Source organism: Tinamus guttatus, unplaced genomic scaffold, assembly GCF_059628265.1.
Source record: "Tinamus guttatus ecotype Peru unplaced genomic scaffold, ASM5962826v1 Tinamus_guttatus_pri_ptg000308l, whole genome shotgun sequence".
NCBI classification, from domain to species: domain Eukaryota; kingdom Metazoa; phylum Chordata; class Aves; order Tinamiformes; family Tinamidae; genus Tinamus; species Tinamus guttatus.
In genome coordinates this window covers 381,844-401,577 of record NW_028288842.1, presented here as the reverse complement: position 1 = coordinate 401,577, position 19,734 = coordinate 381,844, and the positions used below count along the sequence as shown (strand labels likewise).

The window sequence follows — 19,734 nt, the reverse complement described above, 5'->3', positions numbered from 1 at the left end:
CCCGCAGGCAATGACCCAGAGAATCCTGCTGTTTGTCAATAGGAAAGATGTTCTAGCAAAAAAAATAAAAGCAATTTTAAGAATGAATCATCTGATTTGTCACTCTAGAGCCCTCTGTGTTCAGCATTAACCTTCACGTTCCAAACATACAGGTATCTCAGTAGGCAAATTTCATCACAGAATTCACTTAACCATTAGCAAAAATTTTATTTTTTGTTTAAAAACAAAAACTGTTTAAAAAACAAAGACAGCACATCAACATGAAAGGCTTTGCTTTCTAAACATATTTTCTAATTAATGTTAAATTTCGTAAACCAACCATTTTTATCTTTAAAAACTTATTTCCCCACCCCCCACCAGGCAAGTGAAAGTCGAGACAGACACATCCTCAGCTCAGTGACTAGGTACTCAGTGTGCGGTCTTCTCCATAATTCTGGACTCCTGAGAAGTTTCATATAAATAAAAGTATCAATGAATGGGTATTAACAATTTTATCAGTTAAATAACAATTAACTGAAATTAAAGTTTTTCAAAGAGACATCACTGGTTTTGAAATATTAAAGAATATTTATTGGAAAAGACTGAAAACTTGGACTATAATTTCAATAATTTTGCTGAGTGGGTGGCTTTGGAGATTTTATTCATCTCAAAAATATTACTGTAGAATATTTTAGGTCAGATCGTTTTTGCCCTCAATTTATGTAATGGGACAGGCAGACTTTGTATTTCGTGGAAAACATAAAAATACAAAAACATAACAACCGATCAAAATAGAACTCTAAAATCTGACTGATACCCACATCACATGCAACAAGAAATATTCTTGCAATTTAGCCAAGTTTTGCTCAAAGAAGAGAAACAAATTAAAAAAGGATTTAAAAAAAAAAAAAATAGAAGAATCACTGCCGGCCAGTTTTTCCATTTTCTGTTGTCTCCATTCTGAAATACAAGAACACAACTAGTAAGGATGGTCATACAATTTACTGGAAATATAATCAACAGATGAAAAAAAGAAAAAACCCAAATACTTATCTCTACTTTTTATTTTACATATATATTTTTCATTTCTCTAACCATCCTGTTTCTCCCTGTCCCCCTCTGCCCCACACAAGTTTACCTTGTCCTAATACTTCTTTAAGCAGTGATCTGTAGGTAAAGATTTCTGCCAAAAAAAACTTGCCAGCCACAACCACAAATAGTTATCCATCATCAGTGTCAACAAAAGATGAAAGCCTAGATCCATGTGGTTGCAGAGAATCTGCTTCTTTAAAATTTGAGATTTAGCAGTTTGTGCCAAGGCCTTCATTTTCACCTTCCCCCCCATCAGTGGCTGCTACCACCCAACTCAAAAGGGTGGTGTTTTTTTTGATTTTTTTGGTAGACCACAGACTGCTTTATCAACTTTACTGCAGCATGCTGTAAGATACCAACATTTTATTATCTACAATATTTTTATATTAAATAAACATAAACCAAGGACTTAACTGACATACAATCAATCTGATTTTGGCTAGGATTGAAGCATTGAATCCCTGGAGGATTAAGAATTTTGCTGCAAGGGTAATCACTAGAGCACAGGCAAAGCCACTGATCAGCATTTCATCCTTGCCCAGTAAGGGGACAGACTTCAGTGAAAGAGAACCTAAACTTTAAAAGACTTAAAAAAAAGCTTTAAAAAGAAACTCCATAAGGAATAAATTTGTATATTTCAATCTACAAAGATTAAGGAGTTGTTTTCTTTTGAAATGTTGTGACAAGAGTAACATTTTTTCATACTATATATTAGCTACTGCTAAAATATTTGTAGCGATGCATTTATTGATACAAACCCATTTTCTTCCTTCAGATGTTGATACAGCTCAGCTTTGTTGTTGACAGAGTTCAAGCGACCAATAAATTCTTGGTGTTTCCTAGAATTGGCAGTATTAATCCTGTTGCTCCATAAAGACAGCAAGGACATTGGCCCTAAAATTGGGTAGAAATTTAAAAAGCGTCACAGTGATTTAATTCCTGAATTCTTAAACAGAACATCATTATGAAATTTTTGAAGAAACCGCAGACTATGGCAGTACCATAGACACAAATGTTAGAAAACCTAATGATGGAGGCTAAGGAAAGATGGGCAAGATGAGTAATTGCTCTGCAGTATTTCATGATGGTTGAGATGTGATGAAGACTCCGCATTTGGAGCCACATCAGAGGCAACAGCAGTTCAAGGAAGAGAAGTGAGTGAGCGCTGCCCCTTCCAACGACTATACTGCCCAGGCATATCCCTTATTATTAGCATGAGCTGCTTATTTTTGGTACTCGTTCTTAAATACCATTTGTCATGTGCAATAACTCACGTAAGCACAGGCAGGAATTTGCCCAAAGCCCTTCTCAAAAATGCAAATGTCCATCATCAGTACACACAGTACTCAGTATCTCAGTATCTGTCTTTCTGTATAGATCTGTTAGGGTTGATACATGCATTTATCAAGTGTATCTCAACACTCAATGTCTTGATTATAAATTCTTATGGATTCAGTGTTAACTCCAAGGAGTTTCATCTAACTACTTTAGAAAATACAGACTGATACACAAATTTAAACTTTTAAAAAGAAAACACTATCTGTTGCAATTCTTCTGATTTACCTTTTGCCTTTTCCACTGTGGGCATCTCATCCATTGTAATAAGAGGCTTTTTGTTGGGTGGTTCAGGAGAATCAGGGGAATCCTTTATAACTTCAGCTTCTGCTAGATCTTCTTTTTCACGATCCAGAAGACTTTTCAACCTTTTTTTTTTGAGAGGAAAAGAAAAAGAGTAGAAAGTATGCCATGCTAGAGTGCCATCTTTGATTCCTAATCTGTACCTGTTCTGTACTCTCCGAAGTTGCATACAATCCAGCTCCTAAGAAAGGGTCTTTTGATCCAAGTCAAGGTGAAAACAATAGAAAAGACTCTAGAGAAACAATCCTCTATACAAAGCCTCAAGTAATGGGATCGTAAAATTTTGCTTTAGCTATTCATATTTACTTTGTGCTCTGAGATAGCTGATCATTCTGGGTTCTAAAGGACAAACTAGGTAACAACACAGAAAAAACACTACTATATCAAGGCCTTATTATCTTTTCTATGTTATTTAAATTTAATCTAATCAAATCAAATTGCTTTTGTTCTCACTTCCTGCTTTTCTTTTCCTTGTGAAAGTTAAAAAAGGACCAATGGATGTGATCATTTGCAGAAAGGCACAAAGGTCATTGACACAGTGCCATTAAGGCAGGTGAACAGGCCTGCCTAAATGACTCCACCATGCACAAAAACCCAAGAGCAAACAGCCACGACCATTTTTTGATCATGGAATGCTAGTTTGAAAAAGGAAAAACAGAAGAGGTTTGGAGATGTGCATCAATTATAGGAGTTGCAATAATGATGTAGGTTACAGGATGCACCTGGACAGAACAACTTTGATGTCCAACTAAAGAGTCTGGCTAAGTGCAGACTGTCTTTCTACCTGAACTGTAGAGTCCCTGCAATTGGAGCTAAATTAATGTGTGCTCACCCACAACTTTCACATCCGCAATGCTTTTAAAACCAAGACGCTTCTAAAACAAGTTAAACTGAAACATTAGAGTTGCTTAAAACATGTTAAAGTTGCAATAAAACTGAAGATGCAAAGTCTTTGCAAATACAAAGCCATGCTAAAACATTTAGCAAATCACAGAACCATTCTAGCCTTTGCATTCTTATTTGAAAAGCCTGCACAGTAATAAATGCACCTGTTCAAGCTGGTTCATGGCAACTGAAAAAAGGGCCTTGGGATTTAACATCATTGCGAGTAAGCCATGGTTGAATGTATGAAAACGCCAAATTGTAATCTGTAACTGTTCCACAGTCACTTCTCCCCTCTTTGAAGTAGAACAAAACAAAAATTTTTATGCTAAAGTTTTTTTTTAAATGACAGAAAATTTACCTTTCTGATTCTTGCCATGGCTTATCAGGCTCATAGTCTTTTCCTGACTTCTCTGACTTGTCCTCCTTTTCTTCCCTCTTTCTGCCGCGCTTCTTGCGCTCCTCCTCCTCGGGGGGTTTGCTCCTGCAGGCCATCAGGCACTCCAGGACGCGCTGGTGTTTGTCCGAGTTGCTGATGTGCGCGCGCACCAGCGTCTCCAGCTCGTTCCACATGATGCGGTACTGCTCGTCTCTGCGCAAGGGCGGGAAAGGGAAGTCTAGTTAAGCACAGCAGCACCTACAGCGTTAACACGCTGATTAAATCAAGGTTAAGAGCAGAACATACGACACCCAAAACCCCACCAAAATAACTTCTTATAGATTATCTCCCCTTCTCTGGGACTGGAAGCCTGTCCACACCATATTGTATCCCTGAAGCTTTCAGAACCAGCTTTCTTTTGGCACTCCCCACTTTACACAATTTTCAGTTGAAATCTACTACATCCACTGCAATCAAATTCTTAACATTTGCAAAAATCACAGGGCCAAAAGGCATTTAATTCAGAGCTTACTTAAGTTTCCTTTTGTATTGATTGGAAATTATTCCAGTTCCTCTGTCTTGGCTTGTATCAGACTTTTCCCTTTATGTTAAAAAAAATACAAAAGCAAGGAGAACCATTCTTGTAGTTTTTTGTAACAAAATGTTTGTCTAACATAGTTCTACGTCTATACAATGACAACCCTTAAATGATGTAATCAAAGCACTCACAGCAGTTATTTTTCATGTGTGCATCATTTAGCATTTAGCATTCTCCACATTACCTTTAACCAAACTATGAAAATTTACATGAAAACAATGTAAATGTAACCTTTCTGAAAGAAGTAAAACAGCAACAAAGAAAGTGTTTAACCTTTTTGGACCCTTTCCCCTGGTACCAACTGTTGAAATCGGCAGTGGGTCATTTTTCCTCTCCATATCTACTAAATTGTATATTGTTTTTTGACAGTTCAGAACATCCTCATCTGTCATGGCCTCTTTTACAATCACGCTGGCTAATGGCACTACCTGCAATATGAAACAGAAATGAACAACAGGAAAATCTATATATGCTGCAGGAAAGAAACAGGGGAAAAGAAATCAAAATATGGAATTATGTAACACACACACACTCCCCACCACACACCTTATAGGCTATAAAGCCTCTAAATGTTGCATTTTCTCTCTATTTACCACAACACCAGTGGGTCTGTAAGTAAATGAGTTCCAAATATTCCATCCTATTTAGATTACATCCTAATATTCTAGTTACATTAGAATATTTTGGAATATTTAACTGAAAATAAAGTTTAAACTGATTTTGTTGCAAGTGATTTATCATAAGATGGAGTTATTTCATCATGTAACAAGTTGAAACTTACTCCAGAACAGAATAAAAGGTTATTAACCCCCAGATTACTTACAGCTTGCATGTTGAATATGGTAGTCTGAGAAATAATCATAGGCCAGTAACGGGTATGTTTCTCTAACTGATCTTTTGCACGTTCCAATGGAATTTCAAGACTTCCATCCATCTTATATCTGGGCTCTAGAAAAGGAGTTAATCTGTTTTCCCTCATAAATTCACCAAAATCCTAATGATAACCAAACAAGATAAAATTAGGAATTTCTCCACCAAAGTAACTTTCGCTGATTGGGTCAAACAGCTTATCACTGTGTATACCAACCCCACCCACTAAATTCGCTCTAACAACCAGACGTGTTTACAGTTTCCAGATGTACAACTCTAATCGGACAAACACTTAACTAATGTTATGAAAATAAAGGTTAAAAACTGATAAAGCTGACAGCTTTATCTTTTCCATGTATTCTACAAGCCATTCAGGAACAACCCATCCTTCTGACAATGAGCAGAACAGTCTTCTCCGCATTGAGAAAACAGTATTTGAGAAGCAATCAAGAATTTTAAGTGTTTATAGTGCACGAAGGCAGCAAGGACTACTTTGTATGGAAATGGTCCTATAGGGCAGGCATCACAATAAGCAGAAATAGTACTTTGCACTAATACACACCAATAACACAATATAGTACCAATAGCCATACAATCCACGCAGCTCTCCAGAAAGCAACACTCCCCATATGGAACACCAAATGCATTGCATCTCTTGCAGCCTGAGAAAAACGGCAATTCAAAAGCAAAGGGCCTCTTACTGTAATCCTGTAGTCCGTGACTCTTCCACCACAGCCTTCACTAATCGATGGGGGATCTTCTAGAATCGATCGGGAGCTGCTTAGAACATGCAGGAAGATTTCTCCTCCATGGCTGCTGAGCATGTGGCTAATGACTTTAGAGCCAGACTTGCGTGGCTGCTCCAATAAGACAGAGCGACCTGGTGGAGGCGAGGTCAGCTTGGTTAGTTCTGCACGCTACAACTTTAACTGAAAAACTATATGTATTCACATAATACGGGTTTGTGTCTAAGCCAGTCTTTTTATACACTAAAGTTGCATTTTCCCCTAGTTTGAATGAGAAAAATCTTTTTGAGCATTTAGTCCCTATCCCTAAACAGGATATGGCATCAAGCATAAGATCAAAAACCTTCCTGTGACATCTCAAAAGTTTTCTGAAGAGGACATGCCTTTTAGGGATACACACACTTAAAATGCTGTATATACAGACAGCTTATTATTTGTACCTTGCTTGAGTGCAAAGTTATGAATTTGTACTATTTTATGCTTAAAAATGAGATAATTTTCAGATACACAAAGATGAAACTGGCTTTGCCTCGTGTCCAATAAAATGCACTCGATTCAATTCAGCTCAAAGGTGTGACATTATGAGGAAGCAAAAACAGAAGATATAGAGAGGTTACTTTCATTTTGGTTCGACCCTTTTTATTAATCATGGTACTTCACCAGTATAGAATTTTTAGGGAAAAATAAAAATATAGGGCAAGAAAAACACCACATGTTTATTTAGACACATAACTAATTCGACTGAAGAAAACAACCTATTGAAAGAGGTGTTTGTAGTGTAACTTTTCTTGAAAACTACAAAAAGAAAAAAAAAATGCATGTAATTAAAATTGACACAACACTACATGCTTGAAAGCAGCAGTTTTCGACTACTTTTGGGGCATGTACATAAATGACAACCTCTTACACAAAAGTAATACATGACAAAGGCTAATATCTTGAAGATAAGTAGATGGATCTAACTCCCCTTTGGATTGATCCCAGTAAACTTAAGCAACCGAGCAGCGTTTTGCCATATCTAAGAGTAAGCTCAGAGGCTACCTACCACCAGGCATGGATTTGGGGTGTTAATACTTTGCAGTCAGCAACCAGGGTAAGCACTTTGAGCACCTGCTGGAAGCAATGTTTCCTACTAAATTGGATTTTTTTTGCTATCAAACACTTCAACTATCGAAATATTTCAAAACTATTAATATTTTAACTATCAAAACAAAATACTTGGCCAAGAACATAAGTTTACCATTAAGGAGAAAGTTAGTAAGGCATGAAGAAGGTCTGCTATTTACATCTACGGGGGAAATCCGGTAGGCTCCAGTGCAATAGTGTAATTCTGAAAAGTAAATGAATAGAAAATTTGAGGCTGGCTCCAAAACACAGCAAAAACACCCCACCAAATGAAAAGAATGGGAGGAGACTACTGCCCAAAAAGCAGAGAAGCCTTGCTGCCTACTCCCCCACCCCCATCTCTTAGGCAGATGACCAACTAGCCAAAATAGGACTATTATTAAAGCAATCAGCAGCAAGGCATATAGAATAAAAGGTGAAATAGGATTAAGCAACTGTCTCCCTGAGCTATCAAGTTACCTACCAACACTGTTGGTTCTAGGAGTACACCATTTTAATGTTACAGTTTCTTTAAACGTGCCTTCTCTGCTATTGCCACCTATATGATTATCACCTGTAACAAAACCAGAATAAAAAGAAAGTGTCATAACTTGATCGACCATATTTACTTTGGTAAATACAGCAGATTCCTACATGAGCATTAAGTATTACTGAAAATACATAAGATATTAAATATAAATAGCATGACTGTATACAAAACGTGATGCAGTTTTAAAAAGCTTAGTTATCTAACATAAGCAACCCTAGGTTATTTAGCAGTAGCATTTTGAAAAACAAAACAAAACAACTTTGAAATTGGTAGGTGTACATATAAAACTACACCTCCAGGACACGTCCTATATGTCCGATTCAATAATTAAAACAAAAAGTATCTGTAGTTTTCCATCTGTAACATAAGACTTTTTTTTCCTTAAAAGACAATTTAATGGGGTATTGATGTCTGTTTTAACACATCCCTGCTAGCAAGTTGTTTGCTATTCTTCTTGTCCTTTAACACACATTAGGTAAGGAAAGATTAACAGAGTTTTACACATATTGGAATTACAGTAGCACAGTTAATCACACAAGATGATGCTTAAATTCATGTTACTCTGTGAGGAATTAGACACATACATCAACCTATTACAGTAAGTATTATGTTATGCTCCAAGAAAGAAACTTTCTTTGATTTCACAATACATACTCCCTCATGCATGATTTGTGATATTTTGCTTATCACTCAGTGCACGTAGCTTGTAGAAGTTGTATTTTTATCCTTACTGAAAGCTCACAGATGTTTTAAAACAACTGGAATCATTAAAAAAAAAAAACTTTCCCAAGATATCTAAAGGACAAATCTATTTAATCTAAATATTCCCTAGCAAGCCATTTCACAGAAACAAGAGTTTCCTGTTACTTCAGTTCAGAGTGCATAGCTCACCTTTGTGAATACTTCCAAAATACCAATCAAAATAAAAGACACAAAAAGCATTTTTAAAAAATTATTTCTACTTACCACTCTTCAAAAAGTCAACATGTGCCTCTTTATGATGAAGAAGCTCTACATCATAGTTGGCTGAAGTGTTGGCATGTTGCTCTTCCTTTAAGAGAGAAATGCAAAAATATTTCTTATTTTAACTAAAAGTTACTGTTTTCACATGAGAACAGTTCTAAATTTATCTTTCACTCCAGAAGAAAACAGAGAATCTCCAGAGTGCATCAGACAACAAGAGGATTGCAATGTTGAGGAAACTTTGCTCTCTGACCTATTTAAAGATGCAGCCATCTGCTTTCTCTCTTTTGTCCTTTTTGAAATATTGTGGTTTCCTCTTCATACAAGTGCCATGACAGGGTGCATAATGCAAAAAAAAGAGATAAAAATAGGCTTAACTATCTTTCCCCGTCCTTTTGTTTAAATTCAGGAAGTTTAACAAGGCTGTAACATATTTAAATATCACTAATACACAGCTAGAACTCATCCGGCAGCAACAAATGGCCACTGCTCAGTAAAAAACTAAAAATCTCATGAATCTGAACTTAAAAAAAAATGGGGAGGAGGACTGAGAGTATTTTATCATTTTCCTGTATTTAAGATATACAAAAATGCTTTTTCAGTCACAAGCTTATAATTCGAAACTGAATGTTGGAAGGAGGAGATTGCATCTTTAAACAGCTGCAGCAGATTAGCAAAAACAGAACAGTAATCTTGGCAATTTATTCCAAGTGGGAAGAAAAAAAAAAAAAAAAAAAAAGGACAAAGAACCCAACATAGTCTATTGCTATAAGGACAAAGGCAGAAGGGAGAGGCAAACCAGCAGCACACAGGTCAGAAAGTCACAGACAAGGTATTTGCAAACCTAAAAGTCACATTTATACTATGACCGATAGTTAGAGTTCTATTAACGTGGTCTGAGTACATTAATACTTAAATTCATGTTTTAACCTACAAAAATACATAAAATATTACTATTTTTCAAAGCCATAAACAAGCACTGATCGATAGTATTAAAAGTCTTTTTTTTCCTTTCTTTTTTTTTTTTTTAAAATCAAAGTTTATCTGCCTTGCCCTTTCTGTTTGTTTGATGCTTCTGATCAGGCAGCAAGACGCAATGAAAACAGAAAATTAATTTTAATACTTAGAGTTCTTAGATGCATAGACTTCCCTTCTAGTAGTGAGTAAAACAGATATCTAAGTACACAGGGACATAAAAGAAGTCTAATGTCTTTCATAACTAAATTACACACTCCTGTCCCTCTGCTTCTGACTTACGCAGCTTCGGACTGGAAAACATACTGGAAAAGATTTAGTCAAAAAATCATCTATTAGTTACAAACACCTTTATGTTGGGTGGGCATGATAATGAAACAGAGGAGAGAGACTCACTATGACACTAAAATGCATAAGGGTCAAGAATATCTAATGAACACAACTAGGAAAAGATAAAAGAATCACAGACAAAGTAATTTGAGGTAAATAAGACTACAGTTATATAAAACAATACAAACAAAACTGAAATAACACTTGTATTGCTAAGTCAAAAATTGATTTTGGCAATACAGCATTTTGTTCTGTGATCCTTTTTTTTTTTTTCCTCCCCCTTCTTTAATTTTACTAACCTGGTCACAGACATTGAATGTGGGCTAATAAAAACAAAAACAAAACAGAAAATATGATATGGAGAGAAAAGCAATGGAAAAAATCCATTAAAATAAACATTAAAAGTTTGCAAACCAATTTAAAAGTGATGCAGCCAGTTAACATAGAGCTATACACACAATATTACCTTCATAGGGATATTAGTTATTGTGGTTGAAGCCAGATCGAAGTGCTGCTGCACTAAAACGTTCAGTTTTGTAGCCAGGTGACGCCCAGCACGGACACTGTGTACTTCACTGGTTAAAACAGGTGAAAGCTGGAACAAATTGGCATAGAATATATAGCATTAATGGATTAAGGTCCAAAATTTGTAGCAGTGTATAAATCCTTTGAAATTCTAAATTAAGCAGGTTTATACTTCTAACTTCAGCCAGAGAAGAAAGAAGAAAAAAGAAAAAACAAAACCAACAAAATAATAATAAATATAAATATATAAGTAAATATAAATAAATATAAATAAATAAATATAAATAATAACAAAAAAGCCCACAAGACTTGCTCTTTACCCAAAATTCTCCAAGTTGTCCCAGTTGTTACAAAAAAAAAAAAAAAAAAAAAAAGTCATTAATTGCTAATAGGAAGATTTAGTACCAGGACATGGGGCAGGAACCCAAGATTTTATGCTCTTAATAGCAGCTCTGGGCCCGAGTCTTCCCCTCCCTTTCATCAATCGAGTAACTTGAACACAGTAATTTTCCCTACCCACCTGTATTTTCTATATACACACACACACGAGAAACAAATACAAGCTGTACTGCAAGCTGTACTTGATTTTCCTTTGCCAGCAAGTAGTGACATTAATTTTAGGCAGCACTTGAAAAACTGTGACAAAAATACCAGTCGTACAGAAAATAAATGCAGTCAATTTATTCTCTCCTGTTCACATATATTACTCAGCATTCATCTAGAAATAATTTTGTAGAACAGTATCTTAAGAAAGCTATCATACTTAGACTTACTCCTGACATAAAATGCAGAATTAGATATCTATCATAATAAGGGAAAAAAATTGTTCCTTGAAAAACTGAAAGGAAACAGGCTGAAGAACAGCAGAATATACTCATGCATATTTTAGGGAATATATCAGGGCATATTTTGCATGCAGTGGTTTAAAAACTACTGAGAATTCAAGTTATCTATTTGCTCTTATTACTAGGCATTTGGAATGTCAGTTGGTGGAATAATTTTTCATATAAATTCTTCCTTTTACTTTCTAAATTTTTAAGAGAAGATATCTGCACGGTACTTAAATGATTCTGTGAATGTCAAACATTCTACTTTCCTACAACATTACCCTTTCCTTGGAAAGCAGATAAAGTTTCTGCTGTTATCCATTGAGAAAACATTCTGACAGCTAACACGGAACAGACCATTTATACAGCCAGTTGTCAGCTTTTCCATTAGATTCTTTGGGATGGGATTCCTTCTCCTAAGTCCCACAATTTTATCCATCTAGGACATCAATATGCTTACTTCATGAGAAGCAGAAACATGAATTATTGTTGCAAGAAGTTTAAGCAATGAAGTGGAAAAAAGGACACCACATACACATGTGGACTACCAAACAAGGAAACAGTTCATTACAAACGATGTATCTCATGTGGCAAATCTAAGCTGTCAGCTTCTCAAAGATAGTCACCCATAGTACTAACTACAACTTGGAGATCAAAGGCTTCAAACTTGATTGCTGAACAGTCAACTTGCATTGTCTATTTTGTTTTTCATGTGGTTCCTAAAACTTGGATAAATTTTCCTTGTTTTAAGATCCTTACCTCTTTTTTAGGACGATCTGAAACAAGGCTGTCTTCACCAACCGGGTAAGTGTGGATTAAGACCAATTCACATTTCTGAATCTGCATTAGACTTAAAAATAAACATTTCTATTTCAGTAAGCCTACAGCATAGCAGATATTATCCCACAGAAATGCAATCAATTCTCTTCTCCCAATACCCAGTTGATGTTCAGAACACAGATCCCATGGAAATGTATTATGATGCTCTGTTTCTGCAAGTTTTCTGTGGAAACTAGGTTATATTAATGCTTTTCAAGAGCACACATTTCAAAATGAATTTTAATCAGAATAAAAAAAGAATGATGCTTCTGTCTCTTCATGCAATGTCACTATACTGTTTGGACAAATCAACAGAGTAGATCCTTAACTGGTATAAACTGATCAACTTCACTCAAACGACAAGAGATTTGTGTCTCCAAGTGTCAAGAAGATAATAGCAAGAAAATTCCTGTGAATTTTAAAATTATCCAGCTAACATGCTCTCCTACTAACATGTCTGGAAATTTAGAGAGAACAGGACATTGTTCCATATTTCCAGTTACAGGAATATACAAAATCCCAGGTCTGGGGTAGCTTTTCTCACAGGTTCTTTTTTCACACTGAGCTTAAAACCTGGTTCTCCAGGGGCTGCATCTTTTCTACATCTTTGAAATTGCAATTGCAGCAGGTAGATAGATATTGGACACTTACTTGTGCTATTTAAATGCCTTGGAAGAACCAAGAACAGGATCTCAACCTATTATGCACTGTGCAAGGCAATACACAGTTCCTGCTCACAGGTTACACTATACAAAAGGTGTGTGTGGGGCGGGGGGAAGCGGCAACACTTCTTTTAGAGAAGGAGATGCCTCCTGTAGTTCAAGAGATCCCATTATTTCATGGGGGCATAAAAATAATTTAGAAATTAAAAATTAATTTCAAGCATCTCAGTCATTTTAGTCAAAGAGGCACATACAACTCGTTCAGTGCTACTGTTACCAAGGCAGAATACGTCACATGCATTATTGATCACAGTGATAAAGTATTCAAAAAGGCACAGAGTTACCTGCCTTTTACATTTTGGAGCAAGATGCAAAATGAAACCTGAGGTATTATTACCCTGTGATGAAGGATGATACTGAAGAGTCAACAATTATGCACCTCATGACTCAGCATCTCAGATGGACATTCAAATGTCATCAAAGTATGTTTTGGTATGTTTTAAGTGACAAAAACACATCCATATTTCCTGGAAGGCATCTAACAGGCACATGCAACTCAGAGAAACTGAGAAACCATATTTGTGAAAAGTATACTCACTGATCTGAATTAGCTGCAAGCTTGTTATGCTCATGAATAGTTTCCTGAACACAGTCCTCAAGCATTCGAACATGACTGTCACTAAAAGGGCACAAAAAAAAAGGTATTTTTATAGATTTTTTTTCTTATCCTTATGACAAGATTTTTACTGTCTTAGCACATACAAAGGCTCAGCTTCCATAGCCATGACACATTGTGTGAAATTTTGATAAACTATGATAATTTCCCATTTTTGTAATATTTTATTAAAAATAGGCTTTGACAGACACATCTCACTATCTATTCATGCAGAATTATGTGCCTGTTGTAAAATATAAATCTTGCAAAACAGCCTCTATAATCCATAATTTCTGTTTGGGGACATGAAGAGTTAATCTTATTTTCTATTTCAGTGGCAAAACTTTTCACTCATTTCTCCCAGTTAAATCATGCTGTTCATCCCACTACCAATGCAATCAAATCTATTGTTTTCTTCAGAGCAACATGCCAGTAAATGCACTCCTCTTTAAAGTGAAAAAAAACTTTTCGTTGACTGCTCTAGCAGACCTCTACAAATGAAAACTTTAAGGCAGCAAGAAATGATCTACAAACAGAAATGCACAAAAATCTAGCTATTTAGGGCACTAATTTACAACAAACACTGAGCTACTAATGCTCCTAAAACAAATATATGTTTTAATGTTTTAATGTTATCATACAGACCTTTTTGCATTTGTAATACAGATTATTCTTCCTCTGTTTCCAACACGTTCTGCATTCTCCATGAGCATAGTTCGAGCCTCATGCTGGTATTCTGTGATTTTGCAGAGCGCTTCTACTGCCGCGACCAGACCATGAAGTATGCTGCAACATTCTGGATCTGCCCTGGGATTAGGTGGCCCAACAGCTGCTAATGCTGCCATCAGCTAGTTAAAAAGAAAGACACACATTTTATTATTGAAAGTTATTTTTAAGTCATTTGTTAAAATGATCTAAAAGAGAAAAGTCATAGCTGCAATTTATTTTATATAAAAATTAATATCGTTGGGAGAAAAACTAATAGAGCAATTAAAAATATCTGATACACTTCCAGCCTTTTGGAAAATATTCAGTTCTAAATTCCCCTTTTGCAATTAATTTAGGCTTTCAGTACTGACTGACAAATAACATGCACATTCATTATACCCAAGATACTAACATTATCAATTGCCAGATGGCTCTCTCTTCTAGAATTCGATTAATCAGTTCCTTCCAACAGTCATTTTTTTTGGAAAAGGAGACTTTTTAACACAAGAGTAAACAAAATACAAACACTGTTTACAAATTTTTAAAACTATTTAACCTTCCAACTCATTTGGGTAACTTAACAGAATATTTCTTAAAATCTTATTCTGTAATCATTCCAGACCAGATCCACTGACTTTTTCATTCAACAAAATCATTTCATGATGAATGCATTAAGAAGTCACTTTTTATTCTGTAATCGAGCTAGACTTGCAAAACAGAAGAACAGCTACAGAGCATACCTCCTGCAAGTTCTGATCTTCTTGGGTCCAAGAATTCAAGACATGAGCCCCAGAATCACTCACGATGAAATTCACCTAAAAGAGTAACAAAATTCAAACCACCCTAAGTTACACCTTCTTCAGATTTAGTTAACAGATAATCACAAACCAAACAAAAACAAATAAGAACAAAAGTACAAAAAGCATCACTCCTGCTATATTCAGGCAGCTTTGCCGTAGAATCATATTTAACAACAACTAAATACCTGTAGTTAAGTCACTCTGTACACCAGGGCAGCACTGCAGGATATTAAGGATCAATTTCACTAGTCTGGTAACACTTCTCATAATAAAAACATCTACCAAGCAAAATAAATTCCAATGCTACAGCACAGCAATTCGTTCTGCAAACTCTGTCACGAGAGACCTGAGGGGCAAATATCTAGCAAGGTATCATAAACACTAGATACCAAAACATGTTCTCAATATGTTACCAAAATAAGCTGAGAAGAGCATGCCTTCCCTCTCAGTTTCAGTTTTCCTATCACAGAGACTTCGGGTCAGCCAAATGACTCGATTCAGTTAAGCACACAGTTAACATATCTCATCATGGGAGTTCATGATATGGGTTAGATATTCTTTTAAACAGAAGTTTAAAATAAATACACATTCTTCCTCAAAGTCTGAAGTATCAGAAAACTAGAAGTGAGCAGTCAATCCTCACTCTGTTTCACCATTTTAATATACTCCTTTTCTTAAATTACTTAAATTCTTAAATAATTTTCCTTGCAGAAATATTAATTTTGCTCTGCTCAAACTTGAGCTTATAGAAACACCATCACACCATTCAGTCTGACTTCTTCCTATGCTCTATGATCTAAACATAGTCCCTAACAGCCCCTGTGATGAAAGTTCTCCTCTCTCATTCATGTGCTAAAGAAGGGACAAAACAAGTAAATAAAAATAAACAGACAGACTTGGAAGCTGCTATTTAGCTACCACTGGTTGTGCTTGCTACAGCAGATCACGATAATTTGATGGGACGCCAAGCACGAGCTTTGATTAGAGGTGAAACACATATCAGAGAGGTAACTCATCTCCCCCACAGAGGCATTTATCATCAAGAGAAACAGAAGGACTAAATAATGTTCTGTTCTTTGTAGTTTAGTGCTAATTATTATAATGCAACTCCACAGCAGTGAGAGGCCTTAGAACAAAGAAAGCTCTGCCAGGGCTATGCTTTGTGTAGGGATCATTGATACAGAGATCAAAAACAGGTTTTCTTTCTTGGTATTGCAGTTGTATCATCTGCCTTTAAGTGTAAACTGATATTACTCAGGAAATGCTTTCTAGTTCAAGCTGTAACTCTTCACATTTTGTTCCAAGATGTTGTTTACAACACATCTGCCATAAGCAAAACCATAAGCGTAGCAAAACTCATCCTTCAATATAGCATTTATTTTCTGACTCAAAAGGAGAAAAGATCGTCTAACACAAGGCAGTTTTCCACATGGTGTGTTGTCTACAATGCCCATAAGCCCTGCATTCAAGAGCAAACTAATGGGTTACTCCAGTCTGCCTGTAAAGCAGCCCTCAACAAGTATCAGTATCCTTAGTTATTCCATCCATTTGGCTTTTAGACTATTACTCATTAAGGGGGAACACAGATCAAACAGAAGTCATCTGAATGTCCACAATAGAGGAAAAAAAAAATCTAAAAAAAAACTTGTGGCAGGAAGTTCTCCCACTACCAACTGGTAGTTTCAGAGAGATCCTACCACTTCCTACAGCTCTGCACTCCTCCAAAGTCTGTAAGGAAAACCCCCAGCAGGGCTACCAGTAGAACCAAAATTAGATTTAAAACAATATCTCACTTAAACTTTTGTAAGCTTAAAGAACATTTATACACTACCTTAAAGTTTCTCTCCTTATAATTTGCAACCAAGCACTAATTTACAAAATGACACTAGGATTATTAGATGTCCTCCAAACCAAATGTATAATGGGATTCATTTACTACTCAAACCATTTATAAAAGTTATAAGCTCCATCAATACCTCAGAGATATTTTTATATGTTAGCTGTTGTTGTATTAAAAGATCAGATATAAAGGTGTTAAAAATCTAATTAAAAGGGAAAATAGTGCTATACTATGAAGAACTAAGTACAGTATCTCTACAACTTACCAGTTTTTTGAAAGGAAAAATATCGTACATTATTCTACAGTATTCCATAGATGACTCCACTGAACAGGTCCATAGGGATTTGGATATGGGAGCTAGGGGTATAATTCCTTGGGTCCGATTCTTTACTAACATATCGAATTCAACATGTTGCCTACAGGATTCTGCCATATATGGGCAGTGATCCACAACAAAAACAGTTTTATGAGACTCAGAAAAGATTTTCATTTTCTTCCTGAAATAAACAGGTATGATAATTAGTAAGAAACTGCGTGAGGCAAATTAAAAAAAAAAGTTACAACACAAGCTTACTACACAGTTTACATTTATATACAAGTATTTTAATTTACTACACAAGCTTTGAGAAAAGTTACCTTATACTATCACACATATCTTACCTTATAAAGCTACTTGTAAAGCTTTTTACAAAAATTGCACATACTCACTTAAAGAACCTATTTACCTAAAAACAAAATATTGCCTAGAGCACTCACTAGTCCTTATATTTAGTACACTAAATTTCTAACCATGCATAAAAAAAAAAAAAACTGACTGTAAACTGCTGAAAAGCTAATCATGATAAACAATATTACTGCTTCCCCCTTCCCTAATTAAAGATTTCAGAGAAACTATGAAAGACCCAAACCTGCTTGCTATTTAATACTTAAGGTACAGAAAGTAAGCATCTATATAGGGTAACATGCATAAGTAACAGAACCAAGTCGCATTCTGTAACAGCCCCATGTTACAATGAACAAAAGGCCTCTCCTCTTATCCATGTGCTAAAATATGTTAAATATGCTTTCTGGGGATATTTTTACCTAAAAATTCGCCTTTGTTTTGCCAGATACTATTAAAAAAAATAGATGTATTGGCATCTATATTTTAACCTCTGGCTGATACAAAGAGCAGATCTGAAATTACTGTAACATGAACATTTCTTGCCTTCCAAGGCTCACAGAAGCACCCCTTGTTTGCTTTCTACTCGCCAAGAATCATAGATTCATTAAGGTTGGAAGGGACCTTTGGAGATCGTCTACTCCAAGGCCCCTGCAAACACAGGGTCACCTAGAGCACATGGCACAAGATTGCATCCAAGCAGGTTTGAAGATCTGCAGACAAGATTCCACAGCCTCTCTTGACAGCCTGTTCCAGTGCTCTGTCACCCCCACTACCAAGAAAATTTTCCTTAAGTTCTTGTGTAACTTTCGATGCTTCAGTTTGTGGCCGTTTCCTCTAGTCCTTTTGCTGGCCACCACCACTCTGCATGAAGTGCAGAGCTTTCCTGTTTCATGCCCACTGAGTAGGTTTTCCTCTCCCACTGCCTCACTGTGAAGACACCCTTCCAAAGCACCTAAAAAGCCTGGGCATCACCTCCTGCAGAAGCACCATTATTTGGGTACAAAACAGACAGGAAACTTGATCTTAGCCCAGCCTTTATAGCTGTTTTCCTTGCAGGTTTGCTCCTTTGGATATGAATATAATATGGGTGTGCATATACATATACAGCAGTGGAACAGGCTGCCCAGAGAGGCTGTGGAGTCTCCTTCTCTGGAGATCTTCCAAACCCACCTAGCTGCCACCCTGTGGCCCGTGCTCTATGTGTCCCTGCTGGAGCAGGAGGGATGATCTCTAGGGGTCCCTTCCAACCTCAACCACTCTGTGACTCTGTGATTCTATGATTTATATGCGTGTGTGTCTGTGCAGACATGGGTGTATATATATACAAACCTTTTTATTACACCCATACAGATATTATTGAGTATGTGCATATATCTACACATGCACACACATGCACATTTACATATGCACATGTGCATGTATATATACACACACACTTACATATGTGCATACACATACACTCACAGATGCATACATATATATAAAAATGTGTACATACACTCACACGCACTATCCACACACACACACACATACATACAAGGACAGGGGCACACCAATGCGTGTGCGCTTCGCTTACCTGGTGCTGCTCGTGCGGAGCTGCAGCAGCGCGGCCGCCGCGCCACGCCGCGCTCGGGCCCGGCCGCGGCCGCGCTCCGGGGAGGCGGGAGGGCCTCCGCGGGCCGCTCTAGACGGGCGCCTCCGCCCGGGCGCCCTCCATGTCCCTCTGCCCGCCGCTCCTGCCGCCGCTGCCGCCTCGTCGTCCTGGGCGGGCGGCTCGGCGGGGCCCAGCTCCTGCCTGCGTGCCCGCCGCCCGCGGGGGTGGGAGAAGCGGCCGCAGCCCCCCCCGCTCCGCCCACCCCGGAGGCCCCGAGAGCCCCGCGCGGCCACTTACGCCGCTGGCGCAGCGGCTCCCCCAGCGCCAGCGGGGGGAGCGCCCGCTCCTCCCTGCGGGCCCGGCCGCCCCGGCTCCCCCGCGGCGCCGCGCGGCCTCACGCGCCCGCCATGGCCGCCGCCCGCCGCCCACCCTGACAGCTCTCGCGAGAGCTGCGCCCAACGGCCGCCCAAGGGCCGCAGCCCAATGGGGAGGCGCGCGCGGCTCTCGCGAGAGCGCGGCGGCCCCGCCGGCAGG

At 37.5% G+C, this 19,734-nt stretch overlaps 1 protein-coding gene across 1 annotated transcript; it reads right to left on the bottom strand.

The window, feature by feature from the left end:
* Positions 1 to 883: 883 nt before the first annotated feature.
* INTS13 (integrator complex subunit 13) lies at positions 884 to 19,291 on the bottom strand. The gene is made up of 17 exons (XM_010219852.2): positions 19,183 to 19,291; positions 17,208 to 17,439; positions 15,043 to 15,117; positions 14,240 to 14,442; positions 13,538 to 13,618; positions 12,218 to 12,308; positions 10,573 to 10,701; positions 8,805 to 8,889; positions 7,773 to 7,862; positions 7,425 to 7,514; positions 6,140 to 6,318; positions 5,392 to 5,562; positions 4,842 to 4,996; positions 3,953 to 4,183; positions 2,635 to 2,774; positions 1,830 to 1,965; positions 884 to 939 (listed from the first exon to the last, which is right to left on the bottom strand). The coding sequence occupies exons 2-17, from the start codon at positions 17,430 to 17,432 to the stop codon at positions 900 to 902; spliced, it is 2,121 nt and encodes a 706-aa protein (XP_010218154.1). The 5' UTR covers positions 17,433 to 17,439; positions 19,183 to 19,291; the 3' UTR covers positions 884 to 899.
* Between the last annotated feature and the right edge of the window lie 443 nt (positions 19,292 to 19,734).